We start from the raw sequence: 13,754 nt of genomic DNA, 5'->3' as shown, positions 1-13,754 counted from the left end.
TACAAAAAAAAAAAACCAACAACTGTAGAACCTAACTTATAATTTGTGGTTTACTAACAATGTTGTGGGAAGAGTAAATAGAAGAGACAGATTTTTCAGAGACAGCAGCAGATTTTTTTTAAAAGAAAAATGTTCTGTAATTGTTGACTTGTTCCTGATGACAAACACGTTCCACTGAGGTAAACACAGCTCAGCAGTGGGATGTGGTTGTCCTCTTGGCCGGTTTTAGTATGAAGGAAAAAGTCATAATTTACCCAGAAGTCCTTGCAACCACAGTCCATCTTGCAATAGAATTTAGACTTTAGTTGAAGTCTGTCTTTGTGAAACTAGACCACACACACACACACTGTTCTTATTTGACCTGAGACCGTATTCACAAAGATCATTGGTTCCCCTCAGAGAGCTCCTAACTAACTAAGCCTAAAAACCCCTAGCAAGGAATCTGAGCTGAGGAGAGATTCAGGACTCTGAGCAAGGAAGGGACAGAAACCTTTATCTTAGTAAGGAGGTGTGGTTGACCTCGTTGCTAGGTATGACTTGTTTTTTTAAAGCTTTGATTTGTTGTTAAAAAAAAGAAAGAAAAAAACAAAGGCAAAGGCGCTCCTAGTGATTAATGGACAGTTAAATCAACAGATCATAGAACTAAGGCAGTATGAAGACATGGTGTAAAGGTAAAAATATTTTTTTAAATGTTTACCTTTATCAAAAAAAAAAAATTAAAGCAGCAGCTGCATTTTAGATATTACACCTGGCCATATTGCAATTAATTACACAGCCCTAGTTCAGGGAATGATTGCTTTAAGTTTTAATACCTTTATACTGTTTAAATCTTTTTATTTTTGTTTGTCCTCAGTTTAATGTTTTCTTCTAAATCATTTTGTTACAGTAAATCATGGTTAGACTAACAACTAAGGTAAGTGTAGGTAGTGATCGGCTGCTGGACGTCTGCTCCAGCCTCCTTGCGCTCCAGATGTTGTGGTTCTACAGTGACATCATCACTTCCAGTTGTTTTTGTGTAGCTGCTGAAAACTGCTCTTATCAGTCTCCATTAAAAGCATCATGACCTAATGGAATAAACCACGTCAATCAAAAAAAGGGTGAAGTAGAGACATCCTGTTGTTGCACTGAGACGCCTGAAGTAACAAGACTGTGTTTTTCCGTTTCTGGTGAACGTAGCCGCCCTCTTGACGCTCTGGTTTGCGTCTGTCCCCCTATTGTCTCTGCGTCCTCCGTGCTTTCTTCGCCTCGAGGCTCGGCAGCGTCGTCCATAACTGTTGATGCCCGGCAGGATTTTCTGCCTCCTCGCCCTGCTGTGTGCACATGAGGCAGGCCATCTAGGGTTGTGTGTGTATGTGTGTGTGTGTGTGTGTGTGTATGTGTGTGTGTGAATGGGGGGGGGGTGCTCGGTGCCCCCTCCTCATCCACAGACCTACACACGCAGACACACACAACCCTTGGGCCTGATCTGTCAGCTCTTCCCCACTCGTGAGCACAAAAACACACACAGCACACTCTCTCTCTCTCTCTCTCTCTCTCTCTCCCTCTATGCTCTCTTTGCCACTCGTCCACTGCACACAAGCCCAGAGCATGCTGGGAGAATTAATGGTCCAAGTGGAGAGAGTTGGCGGGTGGTTGGGGAGAAGGGAGGGAGGATGGAGGTGGAGGAGTCTGCATGAGTTAGGTTAAAGGAAAAGGAGATCAGAGGCTGCACAGAAATATCTAGACAGCTCTGCTCTTTGTCTCCTTCCACACGTTTCAGAAGGTGATTCAGAATCTCCTGTTGTCACTGTTGTTTGCATTGTAAACAGTAAAATGGAAATTTTGGTGGTTGATATGTTTTCGCCCTGTTTCATATATTATGTCTCCGAAAAAAACATTTTGTAGTGTGGGTGGATTTTATTCAGCAGTCTGTGAAACCTTCACTGTATCTTAGCTCAGCTGTAACACAGTGAAAGAGCTGCAGCTCACTCCTGGTGACCTGAATCAGATGTAACATCACCACATTATATCATCTGATACATTAAGTTTTGTGTTTTTTAATTCATCCTTCACTTATATTTCTATATATTCATAGTGATATTTTAGTTTATCATAAAGTGATTTAGATTATCATATTAATTGAATAAACTCAAAGGTCCGCTTTCTGGATTTTCCTCATGAAAGTAAAGATTTTTTTTATTTTTTTTTGCTTTAAAATATCCTTTTTATTGTTCTCGCAGGGAAATTTGTCTTGTACTCGAGTGCCTTTACATTATTTTAATAAATGAATAAATACACATAAGCACCAGCCACACAATCAACAAATTCCAAGTGACAGATTTTATCTGCAGCCACTAAAAATATGAATTTAAATAGATCTGATCTGTGATGTAAAGGATTCTAGTTGTGAAGCTTTATTTAGTCTGAGCCTTAACATGAGCCATAGTTGTTGGTATTTGCCATCAAAACAATTTTGTACTTGAAATGGAAGAACCTGAACACCCACATGCAGCATACAGGCTGTCTGTCTGCATGTGTGCTTCATGGCAGCACAGCCAGAGAAAAGAGAAGAGTTTTCCTTCAGTTCCTGTAGGGATAGTGAGAGGGGCTCACTGGTCTCTTTAACACAGCGGGGTCGTCACCAAGTCCTCATTACTCCACCTCCCTGCAGCCACCGGCTCCTCGCCACCGTCAGCCGAGAGGAATAAAGAAGGCACGGAGGCTTTGATGCTGAGCCAGAGATACTGTGGGGTGGGGGATTCTGGGTATCCAGTCAGCACGCATATGCACACTCACACCGTCAACACTCACACGCACGGTAATGTTAAGATGCTGCTGCAGGTTGGGCGTGCCCACTCACCAGCTGAGTTGGAGTTGGTTTCGTTTGAGCTTCTGCAGGTTGGAGGACAATTCAGAATCACAGTGAACTTGTTTTACATCCTCAAATTCAATTTGGTCTTTTTCTTTAAATTGATTTCTTCAAAATGAAAAGACTGCTGTGCACATCTCTGCGTGTCACCTCACAGGAGTGGACAGAATAAATGGCGAAGGTACTAAATGTGTAATGAGATTTCCAGCGTCCCGTTGTCCTCAGAACAACCTCACTGTCAAACTGTGCGTGTGGTGTTTTTTTCTCTGAGAGGGAAACCAGAGTTTTCTCAGTGATGAGGAGGAATGTGCTCCTCTTATAGGTCCAGAAGTAACTGTGGAGCTGTTGATTAAAGTCATGACTTTATCCCGCTGTTCATCAAATCACTCTAGAGGTTTTTTTCTCAGGAGTGCGCTAGGCGCCATTATCATCTTGAATTATGGGAACCCCCAGGGTGCTGCTGATTCTGTGAAACGGCCCCATGCTCCATGGTTATTGTACAGTAGTTCACAACCATCAGACCCAACTGTTGCACTGGTTTAGATCTGGTAACAGATATTATGATTCTTCCTCCATACAGTAGTTAAACCCAGCTGGGTGAGGAGAAAGAATCAAATCATGACCTGATAATAAATCTAAACTATGTATGAAGAGCAATGTTGAGAGTGAATTTTATTTATTGTGTCTAGACCTAGGGGATTGACTATGATCAATACTTGATATCTGCCCTGAGCCCCAGATACACAGCTTAGACCAGAAGAGGAAACTTCAGACTCACATGAGCGACCTCATTGTCAGTGATGCTGTGCTGGATGGGAATGAAAGAATCAGATGTGGTATCTAGGGAAGACCTTCCTCATTGTCTTATTCATCTCTACATTGTGTTTGATTATGATTATTTTAGTTTGTTTCTGTCTTATGTGTGACATGGCCCTGCACACTGCTTGTTTGTGTTTGTGTGTTTAGACATTGGTTAGTCCGGGAACCAAACTGTCAAGTCATTGAGTTTCTCTATCTTTGTTTCCTCCCTGAAAAAGTCCATTTAAGATATTTAACAAAAATAATAACCTGATCTTAGGTTTACCAGCGTAGTGTGACTGATGTGTGGTCTCCTCCTCCCTCTCTCAGCCGCTCCAGGTCTGCAGGTGCAGTTCAGAGTGGACGACAGTTTCCTGAGGCCTGGGGAGAGGCGCTGGTTCCTTCGCTACCTCGCCCTTCATACCATGCACATCGACATCTGGGACAGCGACTCGCTGCTGCTCATCGGCTCCACCGCCATCGAGCTCAAGGTAAAGACTGAGGTTGACCTGAGGTGACTCTGATAAGGATGTGATTATTAACATGGACCCAAACAGAGAGACATGTTCTGATTACAAGTACATTGTCAACTCCTGACATATCATTTATCCTGGCTTAATGGAGCAGTTTCACATTCAAAGTGAACCTGGTGCTGCAGAGATGAATGATGATAGAATATCACATATAAAAACAGCTCACTGCACAAACTAGGTGTGGGGAAAACAAAAAACACACATTTCATAAATGTTAATAAAAAAAGATTAATCTCTTGAGTCTGAGCATGTTTTCAGAGCATAAGAATTGTTATGCTCTGAAAACATGCTCCGACTCCTGACCAGTCACCAACTTTTCCTTCTGTTTTTAACCTCTACAGAAAAACAAACCATGGATTAAAGCTTTTTACATTTCAAGCTCTTGCGTTCTGCTGTTCATTAATTGGACAGAAACTCTCGCACCAACCTTGATGTGGAATTGATTTGTTTTGCAATTATGTGAAATCTGTAAAGCATTTAATGAGAAAGAATTGAATTTACAAGTGGGCAGAGCCGTTGTTTGAACTTGACCTCATCTATTTAGCTGCAACTCAAACTCTGACAGCTCCTGAGTGGTTTCATTTTCTTACTACTCTTTGTTTTGTTGTTTCCTTCCTCGTCTCCATTAGGTGTGTTTGTATTCACATGCGCCTTCTGTCCTTTACTCCTCAGTACATGTTGCGTCAGGGTAAACCGGCTGTGCAGGCTCTTCACGAGGTGGAGGTGCTGACCACCGACTACGTTGGGGAGGACACCCTGCTGACGAGCACAGGTCTGGGCCGACACTCGGCCGCGGGCCCCATGACGGTCCACACCATCGTCAGGGGCCGACTGCACATCCGAACAGGAAACATTGGTAAGTACAGACAGGATTATTTTCCACTGAACAGTTGAAGCAGTTAACAGATTACATCAGCACAGAGTATCATCCCTAATAAACACTGTAATGCAATCAAAGGGAAATGCCGGGAGTGCGCTACTGCATCAGATTCAATTGAGTGATAATAACTTTTCTGCAGGCATAAATCAAACAAATATCCTGAGCTCTGACAGCTGGTGTCTTCTGGATTTTTCACCTGCACATGAAACTGGTGTTTTGACATGTCATCAGGGGACATTTTGTTATGTATAAACTACCATGATCAACAGTTTTTGGGTCGTCGAAATGTATTTATACACAGTGCATACAGAAAGTTTGAATATTATTCATTGTATTATGGACTAATGAATGAGTACAAAATGCTTCATGGTTTTTTGTCTCTGGGCACGCAACAGCCAGTTTGGATCATCAGTCTGTCTTTCTTGTGCACGCAATTCTATCAAAATTAGGTATCTTAAAAATTACTCCTCAGAGTCATTAAAGGAAGAGCTCAAATTGACTGACTAGGAACCACTCTTATCCTGTACAAATGTAGAGAGCGCCTGGGGTTTTTTCAAAATAAATTTTCTCAAAGCGATCAATAAGATTGTCCCAACTAAAGTAGTGAGAATCAAACAAAAAACAGAACCCTGGATGAATCACGGCATTCTCACATTAATTATTCAAAGGAACAAATTATTTAGAGAATACAACAAAAGTTGCGACACAGCTCTCTTTAATCAATACAAGTCCCTCAGAAATCAAGTGAGGCAAAAAATTGACTTGGCCAAGGAGACCTAATTCCTGGAAAAAATCAAGAGAATGCAGGTGATCCAAAAAAAAACTCTGGAAGTCCCTCAACCAATTAAGCGTCTTTCTTTCTTTCTTTCTTTCTTTCTTTCTGATAAAGCGCAGGTCGCTGATAGTCTTGATTCCTTTTGCACGTCCATTGCCTCAAGACGGAATGTACAATGAAGATCAAGTCAAATCCTAAGGCATTCAGCCAGAGTCCTTTAGCATATCCAAAGTCACACAAGCAGAGGTTTTAAAAGAACTATCCGAGCTCAATCCATCCAAAGCCACAGGCTTAGACACCATCCCTGCCAGGTACCTAAAGGATGCAGTAGCACCTATATGTCATTATGTGACCTATATATTTAACTACATTGAGTTAGGTGGACTGCCCTGGGATTGGAAAAAGGCTAGGGTGATGCCGCTATTTAAGAAGGGCAGCAAAGTCAAGCATGGCAACTGCAGACCAGTTTCAATTCTGAGCGTGTTGTCAAAGGTAGTGGAAATAATAGTCCATAACCAAATCAAGAAATACATCCATGAAGCAGATCTCCTCTATATTTTTCAAGAAAATGTCACTGTACCGATACATGCTTGCTCTACCTTACAGACATTATTAGAAAGGAAGTTGATTTTGGAAAGTGGTGTAGCATGGCGTTGCTTGACCTTCAGAAAGCATTTGACACAGTTGCCCATGATATATTGCTGTACAAATTGAAGGCCATGGGCTTTGACAGCACAAGCCTCAAATTGATAAAGTGCTATCTTACTGATAGGGAGCAATATGTAGACGTGAATGGGACCTTGTCTAATGCTAGTGAGGTCCATTGTGGAGTCCCCCAGGGGAGCGTGCGAGGACCTCAGTTTTTTCTTCTGTATGTCAACGACTTGTATGTTGCTAGTTCTTGTCATCTTTTTTTATATGCCGACGATGCTGCTTTGCTTGTTTCACACCAAGAAAAAGCAACAGTGGAGTAAAACTCTCAGCTTGGAACTTGAAAACATATGCGTTAGCTGACAATAGATTATCTTTGCAAAACGGAGGCCATACTGTTCGGCTCCAAATTCAAAACGAGAAACGATCCCGTTTTTCATGTCACAGCTCAAGAAACTGTAATAACCGCTAAAAGCAGTGTAAATTACCTGGGCTGTAAACTTGACAATGCTATGTCTGGGGACAACATGTCACTACAAGTATTAGAAAAAGTACATACCAAAACAAAGTTCCTTGCCAGAAAATCAAGGTATCTAGACGTAGCTACACTCCTGATTCTTGCTACGGTTCTAGTACAAAGCCATTTTGATTATACTTGTACAAGCTGGTTTAGCAGTATTTCAAAAAACGTAAGACACAGACTACAAACTGCCCAGAATAAACTCATTAGAGTGGTCCTAAAGCTCCACCCCCACCCCCACCTGACGATGCATCACTTACCATATGGCTGAGAGGATCAAGTGTCCATGCTCAAAAGTAGAGCAGTACATGATATCCTATTCAATAACTCAGCCTCTTATTTCAAAGATTACTTCAGGCTGGTTAACAATACTCATGATTACAGGACCAGGGCAAGCCTTTATAATGTGAATACTATGACTTTCAGAACAGCAGTAGGGAAAAGCACCTTTGCCTACAGCGGGCATTGGTGTGGAACAATCTCCCTGCTTTACTTAAATCAATCAGCACGAGACATCAAAGCAGCAGTGAAGAGGTGGTGGATGGATTGCTTAAAGCAGTAGAGTATTTCCTTCATCACCCCGCAGCATGCATTTCGGTGATTCATGTGTGCACTTCACTTTAATGTTTATTGCGAAGTTGTGTTTAACGTGTATTGGACATTACTGTCAAGTATCTTCTGATGTTAATGTTTTCATTACTTAGCCTGTATTGTCTTAGTGGAGGACCACAGCGGAAATAAGTCTTGGGATTTTCTGTGTCATCCTCGTCAGTTGTTTTTTTTTTTAGATGGGATATGTTCTTGTTTTATACCTTTTTTTTCAGAGTGTGTGGGGACTGTACAGGTTCTCTCTTTTCTACTGACAAATAAATCAAATCAAATCAATGTCACAGTAACACCTTGATGGAACTTCTTCGAATTTGGGAGAAACACTCACTTAGACTCAAAATCTAAAAACATTTTTTGAAAGCTACTGTATATACATCAGGAATGCCCAGGAAATGTAATGTTTCCTTTTTACACAATGTAACTCAAGTATGTCTATAAAGATTAAATGAAAAGACTTCACTCAATTTCACTGTGACATCATAAAACACTGCTGTAACTCAGGAAGCAGAGACAGGGACCATGTTTCCTGATACTTGCCTGGTTGATGGAGAGATTCTCATAAACCTGCTTTAAGTGCGAAACAGTGTTTGGTAAGAATTCATCAGAGCAGCTAGATCGGTGCCTGCTTGTTGCTGATGCTGCTGTGGAGAAACTAAATCTAGTCCTGTGTCCCCACTGGGACTCAGAGGGAGTTTAGAGTGAGTGCATGAGAGGAGGGCGGGTGCGAAGCAAACATGAAGGTAAATGTGAGGCAAGGAAAGGCAGGAAAAGAAGAAATACATCTATTTAAGCTTTCTAAATAAGATCCACTTTCACCCAAATCTCCTTCTACTGCTGAAATATTTACAGGAGTATTTTATATTCAGGTCATATTCCACTTTGGAGCCTCAGATTACCAAGTAATGTTGTCTGTTTGCTTTTATTGAAGTGTAGAGTTTGGAAATGACAGCGAATCCCCAGGGTTAGCGCTGCTGCTGCTGTTTAAAGTTCCTGTTGTGTGGAGGTGGGCACACTTGCAGAGCAAACACGGAGCCGGCGCTCAGAAATATCTTGATGCGATAGTTCCACTCCGTCTAGCAACAGAGCACCTTTCCTCTTTACCTTCCACTCATCCAATTTGGGCCTGGTGTGCCCCCACGGCGTGATGGCAGCTGATGATAGCTGCTTCGCCATTAATCAACTGCCGAAACGATACTCCCGCTCATAAACAATGCATCATTCTCTGGGCCTCAGAAACTCTGCAAAGCTCCATTGTTGAGGCTAAATACGCCGGCACTTTCTCATTGTGCTTATCACTCGCAGCAGGTTGAGAGCGCACTGGGTTATTGGGTGTGCAGGGGCTCGAAGGAGGAGGCGTGTGTCTGGCATGTAAATTCCAATCAAGGCTCAGATATCCATCACGCGGCCCGGCCGACAGTCAGAATCAATTTGGGACGGGACGCCTCACCAGCACTTTTCTTTGTTTCTGTTTTCCATCCGTCGCCGCCTCTCTGGCTCTCACACTTCTCGGTTCATTCTCTATCACCGTCTTCCTGTTTTCTCTCATTCGGCCATTTCCCTCGCACCCTCCTTTCTCACCCTCTCTCCATCTTTTTGTTTTCTGCTCTCACCTCCACCATATCTACTGTGTTCCTCTGCATCTGCCATCAAGCTGTAATAAATCAGTGTCTCATTTTGTGGGTGGCGGAGGATGTGATGCTCGCACATTAAGGTTGATAAGATGATTTTGAAAACATGACGACCGTCATTAAAACAGTCTCAATCAATCTTCAACAGTATAATCCTGTGAACACACACAAGATGATTCAGCCAGATTATGAGACCACACATAGCTGCCTTTTGTAGTAATTATTTGGCATTTAGCATTAGCCTTAGCATTATCTCATTCACTCACCTGTTACATCCAACCTATTATCATCTATCTTACATGAGATATTATAAAGTTACTCATGTTGTTGCCATAATTCCTTCAGCTGTTCTTCTTGTATTTTCTATCTGGCTCCATTTAATTAGCTGCCATAGTAGACTAGCTGGGCTGCAGCAGGATCGTCGACATAGAAACTAACTGTCACTGCTTCCTATCGATGCATACTGTGAGGTGGGCATGTATGAAGACTTTGACAGAGATATGATGGAAGGAAACATACACACACACACACACACACACACACACACACACACACACACACACACACACAGCACAGGCCGCATACACACCTGCATGTGTGAATATCAAATCACTCACATGTGCCAGGCAGGCGTGCAGCCGTGCATACAGGCAGACGTATGGACGGGCAGGTGAAGCAGAGCGTGGACAGACAGGCGCTGTGATGAGGCAGCATCGCAGACAAGTGGAGTGAATCACAGATATCACATGAGAACTCTGTAACTCCCACTTTTCCTGATTTTCAGGTTGGAGTCATTGGTAACATTTCTTTTGGAGATTTCTCTAAGCACTAATCAAGGAGAAAAACACACACAGGTCTGAGCTGAGTGTGGTTGTGTTGTCACAGAGCAGATGAAGCTGCTGGGTGTCAGCGAGTGAGGGGAGGTCAGGAAGATGAGCTAAAGCTCTTACCAGCTTTTAAACTGATTGTATTGATTTATTTTTGGTCATTTATTATCATGCGATCATGTTGATTGGTTAAATGCCACAAATTCTTGAACAGTGGTCGTTAGCGTCATTGTGGCAAATTGTGGTTCTGGAGACGAGCTCACCCAGCTGTCACACCAAGAGGCCATGCCCACATTTATACAGAACTTAAATTCTTGAAGAAATGTGAACATGTCAGTTCTGCAAACAGGAAATTAGCTGCAGAGGCCAAAACTGTGACTGTAAACATGTTTATTTCTGCTGTAAAGTTGAACACAACGGGAGTCTATTGGGACTGACTCGCTGTTGGAAACACACTCTAGTGGTCAGTAGAGGAACTGCAGCTGCTGCTGCTGCTGCTTCACTTTTTTAGAGGAAGATTCTCAGTCATTACCTGCATGTTGATGTCATGAAACTTTACAGGTGTATAGTTGAGATTAAAATGGAGGCAGAGTTTGAGGATTAAGTGTGGTCTGACCAACAAATGTTGTCATTTGCTGCAGTTGCTCTGATCATAGTTTAGTAAAAATCAATAGTTTTTTTCTGATCTGCTGTTTGAATCTGTTTTCCTGCTAATAGAAACGAGGACTTGCCTTGTTGTTTGCACGTTGCTTTGATAAATTCAACATATGGTTTGATCCGGTATTTTTACAGCACTAATAACTTTCAGCACAGACTCATACAACATTCAGTACTCTGCTACCCTGAGCTCCTCTTCTCTAACAGAAATACTGTTTTCATTCACTAAATATTTACAGTCACTTTGATCTCTCCTTCTATTTTTTTCTTTAGTTTAAAAGCCGTCCTGTGACTCACAGGGGTTTAATCCCTGCCATTCCTGCCCGGCTTTTCCTTTGACTTGACTTATGCAGAAAATGTTGGGCTTCATTGACAGTGCGCAAAACAGCAGAGCAGCAGTGATTGAACTGATTTCTGGCAGCTGCAGTGTGGAGAGTGTGATATGACTCTATTCTTGCACTGATGGAATTAGTGCTTTTGGAAAGGGCCAATATTTTTTTTTGCATTTTCCGTGTGAGCCGTGGTGTTACGCAGTCACCCTAAAAAAGAATGTATTAGTTATATAATCATATTAACCAACCGTGCCAATGCAGTGCTGACTACATGCTACTCTCTGCATTTTTCTTTTAATTCAGTATGTTTCAGCCATGCGTATGATTAATCATGTCTTCACGTCGCCCTGTTGGGAATCCATCAGAATGAGGCTTTATTGGAAAACGTGAGTGGCAGGCTGTCACTTCCAAATGAAAAAGAGTGAAACGCCAAACGATATCCTTTTTAATTATCACAAGGTGGGATTGACAAGTAATTAATTAAATGGTAATGATATACTCTGTCAGGCCCATTCAATCATTCTACAAAGCAACTTTTATTAATAGCGTTGTAAGGACAAAAGGAAGTGGCTTAATCAGAATAATAGAGAGTTGTGAAATTGTGGATAGAACATTAGGTTTGGTTTTGATGAGGTCTCGAGGAGGCAAAACAAGCGCACCCACACAGAGAAGTGGAGCAGATGAGGGCTGTGTGTCTATGCGTGCGCATGTGTGTGTGTGTGCCAACCGTGACGACCGCCCGCTCGTTTTGTGAAGCTGATCGACGTGAATCCGGAGGAAAGCTATGATGCCTTATTGATTTCATCTGGTAAATCCACATGATCTCCGAGGTGAAAATGAAGACGGAAGTGGAGGCAGAGACACAGACACAGAGTTTAATGTTGCTCCCAAAGATGGAGAAAGCACAGAGAACAGTGAATAATCTTTATAATCTGCAGTGTCATTATGATGTAAAGCTTAAAGCTGCTCCAGGGGCTGATAGTGTGGCCTGACCGATGCCTTGTTAATGGTGATTTATCTGTGTCGTCTCTCTAAGAGAAACAGACAAGCAAATAAAACATTGATAGATGACAGATGGAGAGAGAGCAAAAGATGGATGAAATAAAAGCTAAAGAATCCAAGAAGCAAGAAAAGTCATTTTCTTAGATTTGATTCTGTAGCCAGACTTGATGTGACAGAGGGGTGGAAACTGAACTCTGCTTGAACCCACAAAAACCAGCAGGTGCCTCACTTTTTAATGTCCCCCAGAAACATTTGTTGTGTGTTGAGCGTTTGCAGCACACGTGTTGTCAACTTGATGGAGATGTTTTCTGAGTTTGTTTGTACTTTGTTTATTTGCATATGTTTTCCTGAGCTGCATATCACTGAGCCCTCAGGGACAGAGGTTGTGAATCCTAAAACCAAAACAATGAGCAAAAATGGCTTTGTGGTGTTGAGAGGAACTTTAAATTGAGTTCATCACAGTGCAGCCTGAATAAAAAATAATTGCTGCTACTTCTGGCTAATAATAACTTTAAATTACTTACATTTCCGTGACTGGACCCAAACTTGTATCCAAGCCCAGGCTGCGGCAGTTTATATAACAGGTGTTGATGGTCCAACTCTATTTAACACAGACACTTCACTTGAGTTTAGCTCCATAAAATGGTAATATTAGCGATGTTGCCAGAAATGAAAACAATGAGTGCTTTTAATTTCCAGTTTGGAGACAGGTTGGTGATATTTGCCAGCAGTAAAAAGGCCCATATGTGGCAGAAGAGAAAAGCCGAGTGATATAAAAATCATTTTTGCTGACTGTGTCCTGTCTGTATCCTTTTTCTCTAACTCTCACTTTCTCTTGCTGTCCTCTTTTTTCCTCTGTCCACACACACACACACACGCAGAGGGAGCATGTATCTGCTTCAGCACTGTAGAGAAGACAGATTAGAACCTTCTCCAGACCTCACAGCACCTCCTCATCTGCTGTGGCCTGATAAGCCCTGGAGAGCGCGGCTGTTGCAGCAGGAAGAGAGGAGAGAGAATCCTGCCCAGAGCTTCCACAGGTGGAACTAAATATCAGTGAAATTTACCTTACAATTAGTTTAGCTTGGTGACTCCCCCAAGGCGGCACATATAGTACGTCTCACTCATTAAAAGCTCTTGCCGTCGGCGCATCGAGGCCCGACTTTATCAACCTTGCTTTTAGCCCCGAGGTGAGAGAGAATCTGCTTATTCTGAAAGGTCAGTGGCCTGGAACGGGGAGGCAGGAGAAATCGAATATTGCAGACTACTTTGAAATCCCCTTGGTGCTTGCTCCCATTTGTTCTGAGCGCCAGTAAATCAGTGGTTTGTTTTGGCCTTAACCTCAAGAAACTGCCAGCGGAGCAAAGAGGGCGGGCAGGTGGGGGTGGTGCAGAGCGGGTTGGGGAGGGGGGTTATTGTCATGCAACGGTGAAACGTAGTCAATAAATTTGATAGAGTTCAGCCTCCTGGCGCTTTGTTCACAATTACTCTCCTCTGCATAGACAACAGAGAAAGGAGCCGACAGAACTCTGGGCCTCCTCTCTCTCTTTCTCTCTCTGCAACACAAACCTGATTGTTATCTCACATTTCGGCGGTGAGGATCATCTGCGTGATGCAGCAGTGAGGGACGGATAATGTGACCAAGAGCAAGACGTCCACGTCAACCTGGATTAGCACTAAAGTAGGTATTATCT

The 13,754-nt window shown here is 42.5% G+C and overlaps 1 protein-coding gene across 2 annotated transcripts in view; it reads left to right on the top strand.

Moving 5' to 3' along the window:
* Positions 1-13,754, top strand: part of nphp4 (nephronophthisis 4) — a 158,108-nt gene that overhangs the window by 112,702 nt on the left and 31,652 nt on the right. For both annotated transcript variants that reach the window (XM_085781361.1, XM_085781360.1), the window contains exons 14-15: positions 3,977-4,137; positions 4,852-5,035. In XM_085781361.1, the coding sequence (XP_085637487.1) occupies positions 3,977-4,137; positions 4,852-5,035 (345 nt within the window). The remainder of the gene's footprint in view (positions 1-3,976; positions 4,138-4,851; positions 5,036-13,754) is intronic.

Source organism: Trachurus japonicus, chromosome 7, assembly GCF_045865225.1.
Source record: "Trachurus japonicus isolate A0001 chromosome 7, Traja_1.0".
In the NCBI taxonomy this organism is placed as follows: Eukaryota; Metazoa; Chordata; class Actinopteri; order Carangiformes; family Carangidae; genus Trachurus; species Trachurus japonicus.
The sequence above is the reverse complement of the archived record's forward strand: the minus strand, read 5'-3'. Positions and strand labels throughout refer to the sequence as shown.